This window comes from Oncorhynchus kisutch, linkage group LG10 (genome assembly GCF_002021735.2).
Source record: "Oncorhynchus kisutch isolate 150728-3 linkage group LG10, Okis_V2, whole genome shotgun sequence".
Lineage (NCBI taxonomy): Eukaryota > Metazoa > Chordata > Actinopteri > Salmoniformes > Salmonidae > Oncorhynchus > Oncorhynchus kisutch.
The window spans coordinates 65,207,546-65,229,157 of NC_034183.2; the positions used below are offsets into that span (position 1 = coordinate 65,207,546).

Consider the following 21,612-nt stretch of genomic DNA (forward strand, 5'->3'; position numbering starts at 1 on the left):
CATCCATCCCTCCCTCCCTCGGATAAAAAGGTGCTGGGTCTTAAAGAAACAAACTCGCAGCTCTCACGCGCCCGCTCACGCACGTGGGGCCATACAATTAATTGATCATGCATGGGAACGCGCGCGCACACACTCATAAAGGCACAGTCGTGATTTCATTTTTCATTGACTCACATTAAAATTACACTAACATTCAATGTTAGACCCAACATGTATGGAAATCAGAGAATGACTAATAACTTCTACAGCCTCATATTGTAGGCTACAGTGAAACATTCTCCCCCTCTGGTGTCTAGTATGAGAACTGCGTCATTCACAGCTCAAAACTCACCTATTGCTCACACTGGCTTTTTGACCGTGACCCCCCCCCCCCCCCCCCCCCCCCCCTCCCATAATAAACTATGTATATCACAAATATAAATTTTTGTCTTCAACATATTTCACCATTTAATGTTTTGTTGTGCAGAGTGGGTCGTTAAATGTTTAGGCCTAAATATGGTTAATGATAAAAGAATGTGTTATTTTCATGGATTTTGAACCTATTTCTACAGAAATGCAAATCGTCTATAAATGTCAAAACCAAATTACCCGCTAGTCATCTCCACCTCTGTATTCTTCTCATGGTCGGACGCACAGACAGATGTGCAGTTGACACCAATCACCACAGGGCATTGGTTACACTTCAACCAACCGAAGGCAAGAGAAGGCGTTTCCTGGAACTGGCAGGGCCAATAGAAAAAAATGAAATTGGTTTCAGCTCAATTGGTTGGGGCGGTAAGAAGGGTCCCGGAAGGGATGACGTAATTTTCTCTGAGAGGATGATGTCATTGTAATGCACAGAGAGAGCATTCAAATAGGCAATAATCTTTCCTTTGGAGAAGAGACAGAAAGCTATTGCATCATCGAGACACTTAGTAGAATGAATGTGTCAATAGTCTGAGTAAGTCTGCGGGTCCCACTTCAGATAAGTACAGATGTGATGTCAAGAACAATAATTGTCAGACAGAAAAGTGTGTCCATTGCATAGTTTATCATATAAAACACGCACACCCCTCTCTCTCCCTGTCTCCTTCCCAGGTCAGACTAAGGTCAGGGTCAGACCAGAGGTGGCAGCAGTCTGACCTCATAGAGAGCCAAACAGATCCTCAGTCCCTGTCTCCCATGATGCCCTTTCTCTTCTTTCCTTAAGATACATTCGTAATCCAACACTCTTTGGCCAAAGACCTTATTGAAAAGACACTTGATCTGCCCATTATCAACATTTAAATCCCTCGTCCAACTCATGCCAAATCACAAATACTGTTATTATTCCAGAGACTTGCTCTCTGAGATTCCACAGTGTGCAGATAGTGACAATGGATAGGACACATATGACATAACAGGTTTCGGCAACTCTCTGTCCTATACCTTGCTGTTGCAGGGAGAGGACTGACTGACACCGATGCCTCCTCTCAGAAGACACCAGACCAGATGAGAAGTTCACCCACACACTGTGAATTGGAAAATGTATGTGCTTTTTAAACTACCTTGATCTGAATAAGGTCTATTAGTGAAAGCTCTGCACAATGTCTAACAGCCCATCTGCAGGATTAAAGTGAAGAACTGGACATAATTACATTGTATTGATCTGTAGGCATATTGGTTTGGTAAACAGCCCAAAGGTATGGGTGTTTTTCTACAAAGCTCTCAATAGGAGAGTGAGGCTAATGACAGAAAGAACTCTGTGTCCATATCTTTCCACATTTGTGCTGTTTCTGCACTGACTCAATGTCTCCCTCTGCAGGTAAATATGGATACTGCACCATGGCCTAATTACAAATAAAAATAAATTAAAAAAATATGCGCCAAATACAACAGGTGTAGACTTTACAGTGAAATGCTTACTTACAAGCCCTTAACCAACAATGCAGTTTTAAGAAAATACCTTTAAAAAAAGTAAACGATAAGAATAACAACTAATTGAAGAGCAGCAGTAAATAACAGTAGCGAGGCTATATACAGGGGTACAGAGTCAATGTGCGGGACACCAGTGTCGAGATAATTGAGGTAATATGTACATGTAGGTAGAGTTATTAAGTTGACTATGCATAAATAATAACGGAGAGTAGCAGCAGCGTATAAGAGGGGGGGGGGGGGGGCAATGCAAATAGTCTGGGTAGCCATTTAATTAGCTGTTCAGGAGTCTTATGGCTTGGAGGTAGAAGCTGTTTAGAAGCCTCTTGGACCTAGACTTGCCGCTTCGGTACCACTTGCCGTGCGGTAGCAGAGAGAACAGTCTATGACTGGGGTGGCTGGAGTCTTTGACAATTTTAGTCCCTTCCTCTGACATCGCTTGGTATAGAGGTCCTGGATGGCAAGAAGCTTGGCCTCGGTGATGTACTGGGCTGTACGCACTACCCTCTGTAGTGCCTTGCGGTCAGAGGCCGAGCAGCTGCCATACCAGGCAGTGATGCAACCCGTCAGGATGCTCTCGATGGTGTAGCTGTAAAACATTTTGAAGATCTGAGGACCCATGCCAAATCTTTTCAGTCTCCTGAGGGGGAATAGGTTTTGCTGTGCCCTCTTCATGGCTGTCTTGGTGTGCTTGGACCATGTTAGTTTGTTGGTGATGTGAACGTCAAGGAACTTGAAGCTCTCAACCTGCTCCACTGCAGCCCCGTCGATGAGAATGGGGGCGTGCTCGGTCTTCCTTTTCCTGGAGTCCACAATCATCTCCTTTGTCTTGATCACGTTGAGGGAGAGGTTGTTGTCCTGGCACCACACAGTCAGGTCTCTGACCTCCTCCCTATAGGCTGTCTCATCGTTGTCGTTGATCACTGTTGTGTCATCAGTAAACTTAATGATGGTGTTGGAGTCGGGTCTGGCCGTGCAGTCATGAGTGTACAGGGAGTACAGGAGGGGACTGAGCACGCACCCCTGAGGGGCCCCAGTGTTGAGGATCAGCGTGGCGGATGTGTTGTTACCTACCCTTACCCCCTGGGGGTGGCCCGACAGGAAGTCCAGTTGCAGAGGAAGGTGTTCAGTCCCAGGGTCCTTAGCTTAGTGATGAGCTTTGAGGGCATTATGGTGTTGAACGCTGAGCTGTAATCAATGAACAGCATTCTCACATAGGTGTTCCTTTTGTCCAGATGGGAAAGGGCAGTGTGGAGCGCAATAGTGATTGCATCATCTGTGGATCTGTTAGGGCGGTTTGCAAATTGGAGTGGGTCTAGTGTTTCTGGGATAATGGTGTTGATGTGAGCCATAACCAGCCTTTCAAAGCATTTCATGGCTACAGACGTGAGTGCTACAGATCGGTAGTCATTTAGGCAGGTTACCTTAGTGTTCTTGAGAACAGGGACTATGGTGGTCTGCTTGAAACATGTTGGTATTACAGACTCAAACAGAGAGAGGTTGAAAATGTGTCTCTCTGATCTAGAGATGATGGTGAAGAAGACGTGTCAGCAGCATCAGCACTATATCTAATACTAGGATCATTCCATAATGGTATCATTTCCTATTATTATCTGGTGATTCCTTCAGGTTCATTGGGGTTTCCAAAGGTCACAGGCAGAGACAGTCAGTTGTTCTATCCAGAGAACTAACACGTGGGAACAGAGGCTGTCCACCATCATCTGCTGTGTTGCTCTGGTACTGCATGTTTTCCAGCCATATAGATGTTCAAAATGGACACATATAGAACTTATCTTACTCATAACTTGAGATTACATCCAGCTGTCTCTCCTTCATGTTGTCACATACTTGTCTCACCTACTACCAGACTGAGAATAAAAAATATAACATTTTGAAGAAAAATGAGTGCAGATGTTGCTAAACACACAGTGCAGATGTTGCTAAACACACAGCAACACACAGTGCAGATGTTGCTAAACACACAGTGCAGATGTTGCTAAACACAGTGCAGATGCAGATGTTGCTCATCCCTGAGCAGTGACATCACCAGCAGCCGAGTGATTGACAGCTAACAGCAGAAAGAAGTGGCAGTGAGGTCATCATTGAGGTCACCGGGGGTCAGGGGGTGAGTGGAATGCAGGGTAGGAATGCACTGTGTGCCAGGGGACCCATTCCATGGGAGACAACAACGATGAGCACATACTCCCCAGGGAACCATAACACTGGACAACAGCAGAGTAAAAGAGAGAGCACAGTACAGAGACACTGAAGGGATTCATTACTACAACAATGTTTAAAATACATTTCAAATAAGAAGGGTGATGACAGAAGGGACAAGGCTGGAATAACAACAATGTACAGAAGCATGCAAGATCCCAGTGACCAATAGACAAATTAGTTACTGGCAGGAGAGGTCAAAGGTCAACTAGAGGAGTGTGAAGGCAGAAGGGATTGGGAATTAAATATTCAAACAATGTACCTCATCTGGGAAAGGGTTAGTGGTCAGATATTTGACATTTGGGGAAAACAGTGGAAATAGTAAGTTAGGTATGCACCACAGACAGACAACGTAAGGGCAGAATATCTATAGACAGTCATTTCACAGGCATGACAGAGAATTTAAAAATGAAGAAGGCTAGGTCCAGTGAGTTTAATAATTTATTGAGATCAAATGTAAAACTACAGAGATAGGTGAACACCGGGACTGTGCCAGGGGACGATACGATGTGCTTGACTGACTGGGGTTGTGCGCTTGTGCTGTATGATGTCATCTGCTGTACCCATCTGGATATGTGTGTCAGTGAAAGAGATGTGTTCCTGCGAGAGCGTGTGTGTATTTAGGGTTGCACAGCTACCACTATTTTGGTAGTTACTGGAATCCTCTGTAATTTTGGTAAATAACAGGTAATCTATGGCAACTTTGGTGATTTATACTTGAACTAAAACAAATGTTATTCATATATATAGTAAAACCTTTTTTACATCTGTGACCATAATGTCCATGAGTTTCTAGTGGATAGACTATATGGTTCAAGAGAAAAATAACCTAAATCATTTTGGAAAAGCATCTAATCAACAATTGCATTGTTTTCAATCCACTCCACAAACTTTTCAAACCATAGTATTTTTTCACAACTGCCACCAGTTTGACCCCAAAATATTTACAACAAAGACATATTGACATAGTAAAATAAAAAAAAGTGTGTGTAAAATAAACAAAGGGTATTTTATTCTGAAACCCTCATATTAAACATCAATGACATTCACTACGTTGATGGTTTATATTTAGGGTCTTTTACAGCTTTGTCATCTCATTTAATTATTGTATAGATTTTACATCTGATAAGGCCACACAGAGGGCCAGAGATAATTCATGAGTATGTTTACATGCACACTAATAATTCGGTATTAAACGGATTATGGCAGTAGGCCAAGTATGGAAATAGTCATGTAAACACCTTACTCTTAAATGGGCGTACGGTCAAAATCTAAGTAAGCATCCACCGATTAAAACACCTGGTTTTCTAGGCAATCTTTCAAATTACTGCATTCTAGAGACTACCTCTTATGCGTGAATTTGGAAAAACAAAGTATGCATATTAGAAATTGTTTTCACATACAAACTTTATATGTCCCAACTCAGAATCAAAAAGGTTTTGCAAAAAAGTTTGGCCATTGTGGTCGAACCTTTTTTTAGTTTTCTGATTTTTGGAATTGATCTGATTTCAGACGTCAACAGGATTATTAGGGAAATCGTTTTTCTTGCAAAGCATGTAAATGTATTAAACAAAATCAAATTATGGTGCGCATGTAACCATGCTCACAAACACCTGTGATAATCTGAAGTACCAAAAAAAGACAATAGATGTCATCTGATAAAATTCCATACATTCCTTGAAAGTTACAAAAATTCTGGTAGTTTACTGGTAAACTTAGAAAGTTTCCAGTAATATACCCTCCCATTGCAACCCTATGTGTATCAGGGTGCTGCATTAGGTGTGTATGGGCAGGTTCTGTGGTGGTTCTGCAGGCAGGTTATTCTGGGCCTCTTGGACTTCTTGTTCAACAGGAGCTTTAGCACCTGAATGAGAGCGCCAGAGAGAGCATTCCATTACTGAAAGAACCCCTCAGAGGAGACAAAAGCAAAAATGTCCCCAACTCACTCCATCCCTGCCCTTTTTATCTTGTCTATCCCGTTTACCTTGATCTTCCAGTTTCTGCATCTCTTGGTGGAACTGTAGTTCTCCGTTAGGACCCGTAGGAGGCTGCCCCTCCACTGCCTGTTTCTCCTTCCTCTGAGACATCTCTAGCACTGCCTGACAGAATCAGACAAACATTTCATCATATAAACATATAGTTTCATATTTCATTGAAGATATAATCGCTATAGTGACAGTATGGCTTATTCTGCAGTATTTGGCTGTTCATAGTATGGCTATCCTCCATACCACTGTGCAGAGTAAGTGGTGGTTGTCTACCTGTTGGTACTCTCGTCTCTGGGCCTCCAGGGCCTTGCCCCTCTCCTTCAGCAGATCCTGCTCCTGACGAAGAGACTCCGCCCTCCTACCCAGCTCCTCCTCCTTGGTGTGCAGCTCCGCCTCAAACCGCTGGAGCTCAGCCTCTGTAAACACCGGCTTGGTGTCATCTAAAGTCTGGAGGGATGGGGAAGATGAGTCTGACATCACTCAACACACAAACTATAAAACGACCCAACGTCCATCACTCACTTACATCCCATTCTTTAGGGTTGTTGAACTCTTTCTTGTCTGTTGATTTAAGGAACTCTTCCAGGCTGACGAGTCGATCTTGATTGATGTCCACCTGTCAAAACAGAAAATAGCTGAAAAAAGTAATAGATAAAAGACCGAGAGTGAACGGATGAGAGGTGAACCAACAGAGAGTGAACTGATGAGAGGTGAACCAACAGAGAGTGAACGGATGAGAGGTGAACCAACAGAGTGAACCGACAGAGTGAACGGTTGAGAGGTGAACCGACAGAGTGAACAGATGAGACCGTGAACAGATGAGATGTGAACCGACAGAGAGTGAACGGATGAGAGGTGAACCAAAAGAGTGAACCGACAGAGTGAACGGATGAGAGGTGAACCGACAGACCGTGAACGGATGAGAGGTGAACCGACAGACCGTGAACGGATGAGAGGTGAACCGACAGACCGTGAACGGATGAGAGGTGAACCGACAGACCGTGAACGGATGAGAGGTGAACAGACAGACCGTGAACGGATGAGAGGTGAACAGACAGAGAGTGAACGGATGAGAGGTGAACCGACAGACCGTGAACGGATGAGAGGTGAACCGACAGACCGTGAACGGATGAGAGGTGAACCGACAGACCGTGAACGGATGAGAGGTGAACCGACAGACCGTGAACGGATGAGAGGTGAACCGACAGACCGTGAACGGATGAGAGGTGAACCGACAGACCGTGAACGGATGAGAGGTGAACCGACAGACCGTGAACGGATGAGAGGTGAACCGACAGACTGTGAACGGATGAGAGGTGAACAGAGAGAGAGGAGAGAGGGATAAAGACACAGAAACAAGGAAAAACAGGAATGGAGGATTAAAACAGAGGACAGAAATCCAAACAATACTAACGTTCTTCATGACATGCTCCCTCATCCTTAGCCTCTCTTCCTCCATCTCCATCATATCATCCTCCTCATTCTTTGGGTCGTAGACCTTCTCCAGCTGGTGGTAGAGGGCAGGAGAGAGCTGTTACTATACCACACGGACACACACACGGACACACACACAGACACACACACGGACACACACGGACACACACGGACACACACGGACACACACACGTGTGAGGGCGTGCGTTACCTCTTTGGCAAAGAGGGCCTCTAGTTCCTGCTCATCTAAAACACCATCTCCATTCGCATCTACAAGGAGGAAAATAAACATTATTTGAACACATACAAACGTCATCATCATGTAATAGTAGAGTGCAGCTTAACTGACCATGCAGTTTGAAGAAGGTCTTTGGGTTAAACTCTGTTGGGTCCAGTCCATCAGTCTCCTCCCATACCTCACGCAGTTGAGCAACACTGCCCTGTGCGAGAGATAGAAAAGAGAGGGAGAGAGAAAAGAGATGATATTCCATTCTACTGGTCTCGCATAGAAAAAGCATTCCCTCCATCTTACTCGCTCCCTCAGTCTTTCTCTCTCACCGGAGCGTTGACCTTGGGGTGCTTGCGGTGTTTATCCTTCAGCTCCTCCATCCTCTTCTCCTCCTTCTCTCTCTTCTCCTGATCCAGACCCTTGAGGTACTCCCGTCTCTCATGCTCCTTCAGCATCTCATAGCGTTTGAACTCATCATGTCTCTCTGCATCGTAGTTCTCTAGGTCTTTAGTGGCCTAGCAGGGAGACAGCGGACAAGGATGAGGGAGATACTGATATACATTGGCCTATCAGGGAGACAGAGGACAAGGGGGATACTGATGTACAGTACCAATCAAAATTTGGGATACACCTACTCCTTACTTTTTTTCAACAATGTACAAAGATTGTAAAGACAAACTATGAAATAACACATATGGAATCATGTAGTAACCACAAAGTGATAAACAAATCAAAATGTATTTGAGATTTTTCAAAGTAGCCACCCTTTGCCTTGATGACAGCTTTGCACACTCTTGGCATTCTCTCAACCAGCTTCATGAGGTACCCACCTGGAATGCATTTCAATTAACTGGTGTGCCTTGTTAAAAGTTCATTTGTGGAATTTCTTTCCTTCTTAATGCATTTGAGCAAAGAGAAAACAACAGTCCATCATTACCGTAAGACATGAAGGTCAGTCAATCTGGAACATTTCAAGAACTATGAACGTTTCTTCAAGTGCAGTCGGAAAACCCATCAAGTACTATGATGAAACCGGCTCTCATGAGGACCGCCACAGGAAAGGAAGACCCAGAGTTACCTCTGCTGCAGAGGATAAATTCATTAGCTTTAATTGCACCTCAGATTGCTGCCCAAATAAATGCTTCACAGAGTTCAAGTAACAGACACATCAACATCAACTGTTCAGAGTAGACTGCGTGAATTAGGCCTAAATGGTCAAATTGCTGCAAAGAAACCACTACCAAAGGACACCAAAAAGAAGAGACTTGCTTGGGCCAAGAAACATGAGCAATGGACATTAGATCAGTGGAAATCTGCCCTTTGGTCTGATGAGTCCAAATTTGAGATATTTGGTTCCAACCGCCATGTCTTTGTGAGACGTAGAGTAGGTGAACAGATGATCTCCGCATGTGTGGTTCCCACTGTGAAGCATGGAGGAGGTGGTGTGATGGTGCATTGCTGGTGACACTGTCTGTGATTTATTTAGAATTCAAGGCACACTTATAACCAGCATGGCTACCACAGCACTCTGCAGTGATACACCCTCCCATTTGGTCTGCGCTTAGTGGGGCTATTATTTGTTTTTCAACAGGGCAATGACCCGAAACAGGGCTGTGTAAGGGCTATTTTACCAAGAAGGAGTGATGGAGTGCTGCATCAGATGAAGCTGGTTGAGAGAATGCCAAGAGTGTACAAAGCTGTCATCAAGGAAAAGGGTGGCTACTTTGAAGAATCTAAAATATTTAGATTTTTTTAACAGTTTTTTGGTGACGACATGATTCCATATGTGCTATTTCATAGTTTTGATGTCTTCACTGTTATTCCACAATGTAGAAAATAGTAAAGTGTGTACAAACTTTTGACTGGTACTGTACATTGGCCTAGCAGGGAGACAGAGGATAAGGGGGATACTGATGTACAGTGGGGCAAAAAAGTATTTAGTCAGCCACCAATTGTGCAAGTTCTCCCACTTAAAAGGATGAGAGAGGCCTGTAATTTTCATCATAGGTACACTTCAACTATGACAGACAAAATTAGAAAATAAATCCAGAAAATCACATTTTATTAATTTATTTGCAAATTATGGTGGAAAATAAGTATTTGGTCACCTACAAACAAGCAAGATTTCTGGCTCTCACAGACCTGTAACTTCTTCTTTAAGAGGCTCCTCTGTCCTCCACTCGTTACCTGTATTAATGGCACCTGTTTGAACTTGTTAACAGTATAAACGACACCTGTCCACAACCTCAAACAGTCACACTCCAAACTCCACTATGGCCAAGACCAAAGAGCTGTCAAAGGACACCAGAAACAAAATTGTAGACCTGCACCAGGCTGGGAAGACTGAATCTGCAATAGGTAAGCAGCTTGGTTTGAAGAAATCAACTGTGGGAGCAATTATTAGGAAATGGAAGACATACAAGACCACTAATAATCTCCCTCGATCTGGGGCTCCACGCAAGATCTCACCCTGTGGGGTCAAAATGATCACAAGAACGGTAAGAAAAAATCCCAGAACCACCTAGTGAATGACCTGCAGAGATCTGGGACCAAAGTAACAAAGCCTACCATCAGTAACACACTACGCCACCAGGGACTCAAATCCTGCAGTGCCAGACGTGTACCCCTGCTTAAGCCAGTACATGTCCAGGCCCGTCTGAAGTTTGCTAGAGAGCATTTGGATGATCCAGAAGAAGATTGGGAGAATGTCATATGGTCAGATGAAACCAAAATATAACTTTTTGGTAAAAACTCAACTCGTCATGTTTGGAGAACAAAGAATGCTGAGTTGCATCCAAAGAACACCATACCTACTGTGAAGCATGGGGGTGGAAACATCATGCTTTGGGGCTGTTTTTCTGCAAAGGGACCAGGACGACTGATCCGTGTAAAGGAAAGAATGAATGGGGCCATGTATCGTGAGATTTTGAGTGAAAACCTCTTTCCATCAGCAAGGGCATTGAAGATAAAACGTGGCTGGGTCTTTCAGCATGACAATGATCCCAAACACACCGCCCGGGCAACGAAGGAGTGGCTTCGTAAGAAGCATTTCAAGGTCCTGGAGTAGCCTAGCCAGTCTCCAGATCTCAACCCCAGAGAAAATCTTTGGAGGGAGTTGAAAGTCCATGTTGCCCAGCAACAGCCCCAAAACATCACTGCTCTAGAGGAGATCTACATGGAGGAATGGGCCAAAATACCAGCAAGTGTGTGAAAACCTTGTGAAGACTTACAGAAAACATTTGACCTCTGTCATTGCCAACAAAGGGTATATAACAAAGTATTGAGATAAACTTTTGTTATTGACCAAATACTTATTTTCCACCATCATTTGCAAATAAATTCATAAAAAATAATTTTTTTTCATAATTTTCTGGAATTAATTTTCTCATTGTCTGTCATAGTTGAAGTGTACCTATGATGAAAATTACAGGCCTCTCATCTTTTTAAGTGGGAGAACTTGCACAATTGGTGGCTGACTAAATACTTTTTTGCCCCACTGTACATCGGCCTAGCAGGGAGACAGAGGACAAGGGGGAAACTGATGTACATCGGCCTAGCAGGGAGGCAGAGGACAAGGATGAGGGGGATACTGATGTACATTGGCCTAGCAGGGAGGCAGAGGACAAGGGGGATACTGATGTACATTGGCCTAGCAGGGAGGCAGAGGACAAGGACGAGGGGATAATGAAGTACATCAACACCAGTGTTATGATACAAGTAGATAAGAATCAGGGCCCGTATTCATAACGCATTCCAGAGTAGGAATACTGATCTAGGATTAGCACCCAATATAATAGCATTAATTATGATAAAAGATGGCGCCGACAGACATACATGGCAGCTCTGCTTCTAGCGCTTAAGCAACTTTGCAGTATTTAGTTGTTTTTGTGTTATTTCTTACATTATTAGCCCAGAACGTTTGTGTTATTACATAGAGCCGGAAATAATTTTGGAAATCGGAGAGGCGGTAACTCACCAGCATTACAACCAGGAATACGACTTTCCCGAATACTCAGGAGGCTTGCACACCCTCCACCGCTTCCAAGTATATTACTCGCTAATATTCAGTCTCTGGACAATAAAGTAGATGAGCTCAGGGCAAGGATCCCCCTCCAGAGAGTCATCAGGGACTGTAACAAACTCTGTTTCACAGAATCATGGCTCTCTCAGGATATACTGTCCCCGTCCATACAACCAGCTGGGTTCTCTGTACATTGCGCAGACAGGAATAAAGAACTCCCAGGGAAGAAGGGAGGTGGTGTATGTTTCATGATTAACTACTCATGGTGTGATTGTGATAACATACAGGAACTCAAGTCCTTTTGTTCACCCGACCTAGAATACCTCAAATTCAAATGCCGACCGTATTACCTCCCAAGATAATTCTCTCCGGGTTCTAGTCACAGCTGTGTATATTCCCCCTCAAGCCAATACCACGACAGCCCTCAAGGAACTACACTGGACTTTATGCAAACTGGAAACCACATATCCTGAGACCGCATTTATTGTAGCTTGGGATTTTAACAAAGCAAATTTTAGGAAAACGCTACCGAAGTTCTATCAAGACATTGACTGTAGTACTCGCTCTGATTAAACACTCAACCACCTCTTTCGAAATGCCTACAAGGCCCTCCCCCACCCTCCCTTCGGCAAATGAGATCACGACCACATTTTGCTCCTCCCTTCCTATAGGCAGAAACTCAAACAGTACCCGTGCTAAGGTCTAGTCAACGCTGGTCTGACCAATCGGAATCCATGCTTCAAGATTGTTTTGTTCAAGCGGACTGGGATATGTTCTGGGTAACCTCAGAATAACATTGACGTATACAAAGACACGATGACTGAATTCATCAGGAAGTGTATAGAGGATGTTATTCCCACTGACTATTAAAACATACCCAAACCAGAAACCGTGGATAGATGGCAGCAGTCTCACAAAACTGAAAGCGCGAACCACTGCATTAACCATGGCAAGGTGACTGGGAATATAGTCGAATACAAACAGTGTAGTTATTTTCTCCGTAAGGCAATCAAACAGGCAAAACGTCCGTACAGAGACAAAGTGGAGTCGCAATTCAACGGAGACATATGTGGCCGGGTCTACAGACATTCACAGATTACAAAGGGAAAACCAGCCACGTCACAGACACTGACGTCTTGCTCCCGGACAAACTAAACACCTTCTTCGTCCACTTTGAGGATAACACAGTGCCACCGACGTGGCCCGCTACCAAGGACTGTACTCTCTCGTTCTCCGTGGCTGATGGGAGTAAGACAATTAAGCGTGGAAACCCTCGCAAAAATGTCAGCCCAGACGGCATCCCTAGAAGCGTCCTCAGAGCATGTGCAGACCAGCTGTCTGGAGTGTTTACAGACATATTCCATCTCTCCCTATCCCAGTCTGCGGACCCCACTTCCTTCAAGATGTCCACCATTGTTCCTGTACCCAAGAAAGCAAAGGTAACTGAACTAAATGACTATTTCCCCGTAGCACTCACTTCTGTCATCATGAAGTGCTTTGAGAGGCTAGTTAAGGATAATATCACCGCTACCTTACAACCTAGACACACTTAAATTTGCATACCACCCCAATAGATCCCCAGATGATGCAATCGCCATCGCACTGCCCTATACCATGTGGACAAGAGGAATACCTACAGAAGAATGCTTTCAACACCATAGTACCCTCAAGTTCCTCGGCGTACACATCACTGACAATATGAAATGATCCATCCACACAGTGTGGTGAAGAACGAGCAACAACTACTCTTCAACCTCAGGAAAATTGAAGAAATTTGGCTTGGTCCCTAAGACACTCAAACTTTTACAGATGGACAATTGAGAGCATCCTGTCGGGCTGTTTCACCCCCCTGGTTTGGCAACTTCTCCGCCCGCAACCACAGGACTCTTCAGAGGGTGGTGCGGTCTGCACAATGCATCACCGGGGGCACACTGCCTGCCCTCCAGGATACCTACAGCACCCGATGTCACATGAAGGCCAAAAAGGACATCAACCACCCGAGCCACAGCCTGTTCACCCCGCTATCATCCAGAAGGCGAGGTCAGTACAGGTGCATCAAAGCTGGGACTGAGAGACTGAAAAACAGCTTCTATCTCAAGGCCATCAGACTGTTAAATAGCCATCACTAGCCAGCTACCACCCGGGTTACTCAACCCTGCACCTTAGCGGCCGCTGCCCTATATACATAGAGTCACTGGCCACTTTAATAATGGAACACTAGTCACTTTAATAATGTTTACATACTGCTTTACTCATCTCATATGTATACTATATTCTATTCTATGGTATTTTAGTCAATGCCACTCCGACATTACTCGTCCTAAAATGTATATATTTCTTAATTCCCTTCTTTTACTTTTAGATTAGTGTGTATTGTTGTGAGCTGTTAGATACTACTGCACTGTTGGAGCTAGGAACACAAGTATTTCGCTACACCCGCAATAACATCTGATAAATATGTGTATGTGTACCCATAAAAATGTATTTGGGAAGGCTAAACTGATCCTAGATCTGCACCTACTCTTAGATGTTCTATGAATACAAATACAAGCCTGGACTCTATGCTCACTGCATTACCGTTGAGATGAGCAGCTCAAGGTCTTTGGCCTCAAAGGTGTTCTGATTGTGTGGATCCAGGTGTTCAAACTGCTTTAACAGAGAGGCATGGTCCATCTGTAAACCTTGGGGATAAACAGAGGGGTTTTAACAAGTGACTGAGAAAACATATATAATCTTGATCTTCCAGGCCTTTAAAAAACCCTCACTCTGTGTGTTGGTGCTGTCCAGTTTGGCTTTGAGCAGCATCCTGAGGCGAGACACCTCCTGTCTCTTCAGCTCATCCAGACGAGTTCTAACATGGTGCCCCACAAGGTCCAGCTCCTTACTGAGACGACCATTCTGAAGAAGATGGACAGTCAGTCAGACACAGATTCACCTTTATTCGCCAGGACATTTACTTTACATGTACCAGGAACTTAACCCAGTGACTTGATGCTGCCACAATAAACAGAACATAGACAGAATACAGACAGAATGTATAGACAAAGAATTTACACACTCGAAATACAGTATATACACTATAGATTAGGGATGGGCATCTGAAATTATTTCACTATTCAAATACGATATTTTTTCAGATATCTGGATTGTCGAAGTACATGTTTTAAAGAAAACGGTACCCTACGCGTTTCAGCAGAAGGGTAAGTGAGGTGTGAGAGGAGCAAGGGCCAGTGTGTGTGGCACAGAGGGTGAGAGAAAAAGTAGACAAACCGACTCGTGCTAGTTAGAAAACTTGTTTCTGCCATAGGTTATCTATCATACCATCTGGTAGTACCGGTCTTGACTGAACCAAATCATTGTAAAGAAGCTAGCTGGCTACAGTAGCCAGCTAAGTTAGTCAGCTAGCTAGCTAAAGTAGAAAGGCTAATTGAGGCTATTTTGCGGCACACCTCGTAATTGTCTACGACAACTCCATTCATATGAAACAACAGCCTACCTGTTGGTTGATCATTGTAGCCTACTCCTTCTCATTTAGCCAACTTATTTCTGTAATTTTTATTCTAATTTGCATCGATTAGAAATCTCCCACTTCCTTTGCTACACATTGAGCCTCCGACTGTAACACCACTTTGATTGACCAACAATAACAACAGGCTACCGGAGCATCTTTTTTATGGGCATAAAAACGGTCATAAAACTGTTGTGTTATTAAAATGTTTAATGTAATGGTCTATCCTTGTAGGCTATGTAGCAATGTCACATAGATACTTTTATGACATTTTAGACCAAGCATTTTCCTTGTTAAAATAGACCATTAAGTAATCGAATACTAACGTCCATTCAGATATTCGAATAACCCGTGCCAATCCCTACTATAGATGACTTGTGTAACATCATAGGTACTACACAAGGAGGTGAGGGGGTACTTAGTGAGTTAATACTTTCAAAAACTAATAAAAAACTACTAAGGTCAGAAAATATAAGACAAGGGGAAAAACAACAGAGAGCGAGAGACCTTGATGTCCTCTGTATTGGCAGTCTGGAGTTTCTCTCTGAAGTGGGGATCTGTCTCCAGCACCTCAATCACCTCTCTCAGATACCGGTCATAGTATAGGCCTGTGTCCTGCAATGGACAGGCAACCACACAAACACAAACATCACACATGGATACAGATACCGGTCATAGTATAGGCCTGTGTCCTGCAACGGACAGGCAACCACACACACAAACATCACACATGGATGGATACAGACAGACAGACAGGCAACCACACACACATGGATGGATACAGACAGACAGGCAACCACACACACAAACATCACACATGGATGGATACAGACGGACGGACAAACAACCAACCACACAAACGGATAGACGGACGGACGACAGACAGAACAAAGGCATACCACATTATCCTCCTGTTTGTCCTCCTGGGGAGAATGTGCTTCCTGGGGGGTTGCATTGCGGTCGAGGGGCACTGACCAAACCTCCAGAGACATGGATAGGAGCAGCAGCCAGCCAGGATCCAGGTTCATCCTCCTGCAAGAGAAGTATGAACATATAAGATCTGTCTATGTCAATTGTGTATTCAGACATTATTCAGCTATCTGTCATTTGGTACTGAACACCAACGGAATGATGTTTGACGGCTGACATCTGAAAGACAGAGGCACATCACAGGAGGCGTATCCTGTTGCATGGACATTATATGGGAACTGGCAGACTGACCATCAGATACTGTGGGCTAGTGACGCACTATGGGCTAACGCGAAACCTCACTGAATGAAAGGTCTACCCTTTTCAGTAGAAAGCGCAACAACACGCAACAGCAAAGACACTACAGCCCTCTTGAACAACAGCAAGCTAGCTAGCCAACGTTAGGAAGCTACGGATGAGAGAGGCTTCCATCCATCTTGCATCCCCCATTCATATTAAATGCGCGAATCCCACTAGAAAACGTCTGGCAACGCCAACAGGCCAAATGTAGTATTATGTACACTCGGTGTGCCATGAGGGATTCTCGCTTACCGTTACTTGTTGATCGGTGGCTAATTCTTGCCCGTTGTATTAGCCAGCTAACGTTACTTCCTTTACCGAAAGCTTTCCGAAATGAAAAAAAAATGATTTTGCGTCGCAGTCGAAAATGACGTAAAAAAGAAGCGACTGTGTGTGACGGATTGTATGGGTACCGTCCGTTCTTATAACGCGTTCAACTACTATTCGGAACTAGGAAATTCGTACATTTCCGAGTTTGCTAGTTTTGAGGTTCCCAGTTCCGACTATCACATGAACGCGGCATTATTATCACTCAGCGTCTCCATCCCGTCCGTTCTTAATAAACTGTAGTTCAGTGGTCTCGTCAGAGAGGAAGAGGCGAAGCGAGAGGATTTACTACGCCCAAAATATGTCCGCGTGAGATAAGGCCTTTTTTTGCATGGAGGGCTATGAGAGGGTGTCGAAATCGAATAGAAGTTTTGTAATGTTTAGGTTGTTACAAATGTACTTATAGAAGTGGATTCATGTGGCATTCCGGAAACTTTGAGAAAAACAACTTAGTTGTGCCTGTTGGTCACGCCTATCTGCCCTCTCATTGGCTAAAATGGTTACACCTGATTTCTCCTGCCTTCCATCATTGATGACATATGTTTCCGTTGTTAGAATGGTCAGTCTTGTCAATATAATAGCTCATCTTTGGTCTCGTTCCAATACAAAAAAAACGTACATTTCCTTTACGTCTTCCTTATCGTATGAAAAACACCCACATATGCGAAGTACAGTTATTGTTTTGAAGTTAAATAAGGTAATCGTATTTCATTTACATTGTACGGGTGTTTTATTTCTATAAGGGTGTTTGTCCAGCACACACATAACATATAAAGAGAAAATAAATAAAATATCAAATTCCAACAGGTAAAAAGTATGTATTTATTTAATTAAAATAGATAGCTATGTATATTATTTCATCAATTACCTTGTCACTTCACATACAAACACAAACAATGGTGAATTGAAATAAATTAACATTATGTAATTGCACATAATAAATAAATGGATAAATAATAGATTAAGGACATACTATCAACAACATAATGACAAAGAATCACAGTCATGAAATAGATAATAAATATGGCACAAGAAACACAATGAATAAATAAACAATATTAAAATAAAGTAATTTCAAAATATGATAATAAATTGTATAGCATTTGAGGTCATAAAGAGTTTATATCAGTTTCACTGATGAGCTACATGCAGGACTTTGATTGATTTGCACTTTGTCTCACACAATTTAGTGTTTAGAAATCAATCTCTCTCATATCAGTAGGAGTGCCTGCTCTTTCATCCTCTATTTCTCCGTCCTTCTCCATGGCACTGTCTTGGAGTCCACCTCTGAGCCGTTGTTTGAGGGCAGCTTCTATCAATTCACTGTAACACTGCAACACCATCTGTCATCAAAGAAGAAAGATAAACACAGATTAGGATTAAAACCAGCACCCTTCCAGTCACACTAACCATATCACAACCAATCTGTAACTCAAACACTTAGTTCTGTGGTCCTTTCTTTCCAGTCCCATTTTCACCTCTAAATCAGTCTTTCATTCAGCATTGCTATTGAATAGAGTTGAACTGCAGCTCATGGCTGTAATACAACCAATATGTTGAGATATTTTCTGGAGAGATATTAGAGATACTGCTAGGCACTCACCAGGTCAGTCTGACACAGTTCTGCCAGTGTAGCACTCATATGACCCAGATGACCTGGACCCTTGTTGCCCAAACCCCGGAGGGCAGAGTTCAGTGCTGCCGCAGCAACCAGGGATGGAGGGGCTCCCAGGAAACGGTAGTCGCAGACACACATGGCAACCAGGGTGTCACTATGCCGACGCAGTGTGGAGAAGAACTCCTCTGTGTCTGTCTTTCCATCCTTCCTCTCCCCTACAGGGGGAAGGAAATGTGGAATGAAGTCCTGAGCGGTTACCGCAGCAACGTCCCATCGAAGAGTCGCAAGGATGACACGTTCCATCTCCTTATGATGAAAGGGCAAGAACATCAATATACATGTGTTTATGTGTAAAAACATTTTCGTTTAGTGTATATATAGCCCACTGAATACAATGCATATAATAATACAGAGATGGTTTGCATTCACAAGGTCCACCATATTGTCACATACAGAGTTTTGAAAGTGTCTCTCCTCAATATCAAAATGGGGACCTACCCGTATGTTGGAGGGCAGGAAGCTGTACCCAGCTGCAGCACAAAGAGAGTCAGCAGAGATTGTGTCACACTCTGTTAGTTTGGAGGCGATGAGGATGCAGGCTGCAGCCAGGCAGTAGGGTGAGACAGGGAGAGACAGGGAGGCAGACAGGAAGCAGTCCAACATAGAGACAGACAGGGGAAACACTGTTTCGTCACAGCCACGCTCACAGCATACCTAGTAGAGAGACCAACAGGTGATAATCAATTAGTGCCTCATCACAGTATACCAAAGACATTAATGTGGGGAAAAAAGAGATGAAAATGGAATCCAGAGAATGAAAGTTCATACTTCCATAGCCCACTTGGCGAGCTCCTCTCTCCGCTCCGGCTCTCTCTGAATGAGGGCGACGTAGAGGGCGGAGGGCAGATATCTCTCCTCCACCTGTAGCAGCCTCTGGATGATCCGCTGCCCAGACACACTGGGGTCCCAGGGGGCCCGGAGCTGTGAATGGCCCCTAGCCTGGCCCTGCTGGGCTCCCTGGCCTTGCTGGCCTCGGACTTCCTCCTCACACAACAGAGACACAGACACAGACATCCCTCAGCTCAGCCCACACACACAACTACCTAGGTGGGTTTGTGTTCCTCTCGGTCCAGAAAGTGGGATACAACAAGTCAATGTTACTCTGTCAGTGTAAGGAGAGAGAATGTAGGACCAATATGTGTGCTGAAAATCTGCAACTAATCCAACTCAATTAAACCCTCTTCTTGTCACTGCTATGTTGGATGTCCTTTTATTTCCTTGCCCCTCTGTATGTGTGTGTTCCTGTGTGGCGCTGGTGTGAATCTTAGCCCGAACCTCCTCTGGCTGGGTTTTATACCCCTCAGAGAAAGAGGGTGACAGAGAGGGTGTGGTGAAGAGGGAATGAAAGAGAAAGAGGGTGGTAACATAGTGACTGACATAAAATAATAAAAAGACAACAATGCTGTCTGTACAACAATGGTATCAACAGGTGGAGAGAGGGAGAAAATAGAGAAGGAGAGAGGGTGCAGACAAGAGAGGGAGGGGCCCGCAGGGACAGGGCAACAGCTTGCCCCCAACAGTGAAAAAGAGAAGGGGAGAAAGGGAGAGAAGGGAGGAGAGAAAAGGTCATCTCCAAACTCTGACAATGGGAATGGATAACATGAGGAGTAGGTTGTTTGTTGACAATATTAAAGGGGAAAGAGAAAAGATGGAAATATATCTTCTCAAACTGAAAGTTCAAAATTCTTTCCCATTAAATAATATAAACTGTATAGAGAAATTAGAGATTATAATTGCGGTTAATTGGAAAAGCAACGTGAGGGTTTATGCTGTGTTGAATGGTTGCATTTTTACAAAATCCTTTTGTAAATCTTTTTGCCCTGTCCTGTTTGTAGCTATACAGTACTTATTGTGCTATGAACTAATATCTATGTACAAAGATTTCCGGCCTCTAAATGTCTAACTTCTGGCATGAAACTCTCTCTCTCTAGTGCCCAGAACTCTCTGAGGAATCTCATTGTCAAAGCAACCTGTGTCCCGTCACTCTACCCCCCCTCCCCCCCAGCCTGTGGCAATCTGCTCCCCCTGTTTAAAGAGCAGTGAATCCACTGGGGAGGACAGGGTGAGGTTTGAGCAACAGACAGTAGAGCAGGCAGGTCAATGAGCCGTATTGTCTCCTTTACAAATCAGTGTCAGACACCAGCCCCTGGCCTTCTGCTGGGTCCTCTCTCTCTCTCTGACACACACACACACACACACCCTTCACACATTCACTGGACAGCAGACACACTCTCGCATGCTCCTCAGGGACTCCCCTGACGGTCACAATGGGGTCACACTTACGAGTAGTGAATTCAGATTCTATTTGACACAGTGAGTCAGTCACTACAGGTGGTTTAAGGGACACACGATGGCTTATGTTTCACAGAGACATTTGGGAAGCACTGAAAATTAAACAATTACACACCTCTTGAATCAGCCTTAAAATATCATAAGACAAAAGCATACATTAAGGTTAGCTTGCATTTTTACTTCATTAAAGGGGAAATCTGCACATCAGAACCCAATATACTAGCTTGTTTTATCCCAATGGTTGTAAACAAACATGTTAAATGCAAACAAACAAGTAAATGCAAACAAACATGGTTAAAACTATCATATTGATATCATGGATGATCAGTCCTTGCATCCATAGCTCTGTCTTTGAATTTGAGAGTTGTTACATTTCTACAGCCCCACCCCTTAGCTTTTTACCAAAACAGGGGCGGGGAGTCACTTATTGTTTCAACTGCTGATTGCCGCTTTAAATCAATCACTATAATCAGACCTTCAAATAGATATGTTGTAATACAGTTGTTTTCCTTTAAAATAGTATCTGTTTTATGCAAATGTTTAGCTGGAATGTATTTTGTGTTTCTCACTAACATTTACTGTGGAAAGTCAAAGCATCATTTCTGAGTCCTTTTGTTGAATCTCTTCGAAGTCAAGAGATTTCATTGCTGAAATATTCCTCTATCACCCTTAATCATTAGTCATCTGTGTGTGTGTGGCTGCACATTTGCTGGAAAACCCCAAGAAGAATGCAAAAGGCATTCTTCTTTAGTAAGA

The 21,612-nt window shown here is 43.7% G+C and overlaps 2 protein-coding genes across 2 annotated transcripts; both read right to left on the bottom strand.

Moving 5' to 3' along the window:
* Positions 1-4,538: 4,538 nt before the first annotated feature.
* Positions 4,539-17,342, bottom strand: LOC109883674 (nucleobindin-2-like). The gene is made up of 13 exons (XM_031834738.1): positions 16,812-17,342; positions 16,190-16,322; positions 15,798-15,905; positions 14,548-14,680; positions 14,360-14,463; positions 8,091-8,276; positions 7,882-7,972; positions 7,744-7,802; positions 7,513-7,605; positions 6,625-6,714; positions 6,372-6,545; positions 6,095-6,209; positions 4,539-5,974 (listed from the first exon to the last, which is right to left on the bottom strand). The coding sequence occupies exons 2-13, from the start codon at positions 16,316-16,318 to the stop codon at positions 5,886-5,888; spliced, it is 1,371 nt and encodes a 456-aa protein (XP_031690598.1). The 5' UTR covers positions 16,319-16,322; positions 16,812-17,342; the 3' UTR covers positions 4,539-5,885.
* Positions 17,343-18,021: 679 nt separating this feature from the next.
* LOC109883676 (G1/S-specific cyclin-D2-like) lies at positions 18,022-19,578 on the bottom strand. The gene is made up of 4 exons (XM_031834989.1): positions 19,333-19,578; positions 19,003-19,218; positions 18,490-18,810; positions 18,022-18,229 (listed from the first exon to the last, which is right to left on the bottom strand). The coding sequence occupies exons 1-4, from the start codon at positions 19,576-19,578 to the stop codon at positions 18,080-18,082; spliced, it is 933 nt and encodes a 310-aa protein (XP_031690849.1). The 3' UTR covers positions 18,022-18,079.
* Positions 19,579-21,612: the final 2,034 nt, after the last annotated feature.

Bases quoted from the DNA above. Each gene is read 5' to 3' on its own strand.
- LOC109883674 (XM_031834738.1), bottom strand. From the start codon at position 16,318: ATGAACCTGGATCCTGGCTGGCTGCTGCTCCTATCCATGTCTCTGGAG. The intron at 7,803-7,881 runs GTCAGTTAAGCT...TCCTCCTTGTAG, and splicing joins GACCTTCTTCAAACTGCATG to ATGCGAATGGAGATGGTGTT. The intron at 6,715-7,512 runs GTTAGTATTGTT...CTGTTTTGACAG, and splicing joins GGGAGCATGTCATGAAGAAC to GTGGACATCAATCAAGATCG.
- LOC109883676 (XM_031834989.1), bottom strand. From the start codon at position 19,578: ATGTCTGTGTCTGTGTCTCTGTTGTGTGAGGAGGAAGTCCGAGGCCAG. The intron at 18,811-19,002 runs GTAGGTCCCCAT...TTTCATCATAAG, and splicing joins TCCTGCCCTCCAACATACGG to GAGATGGAACGTGTCATCCT. The intron at 18,230-18,489 runs GTGAGTGCCTAG...CTTTGATGACAG, and splicing joins AACTGTGTCAGACTGACCTG to ATGGTGTTGCAGTGTTACAG.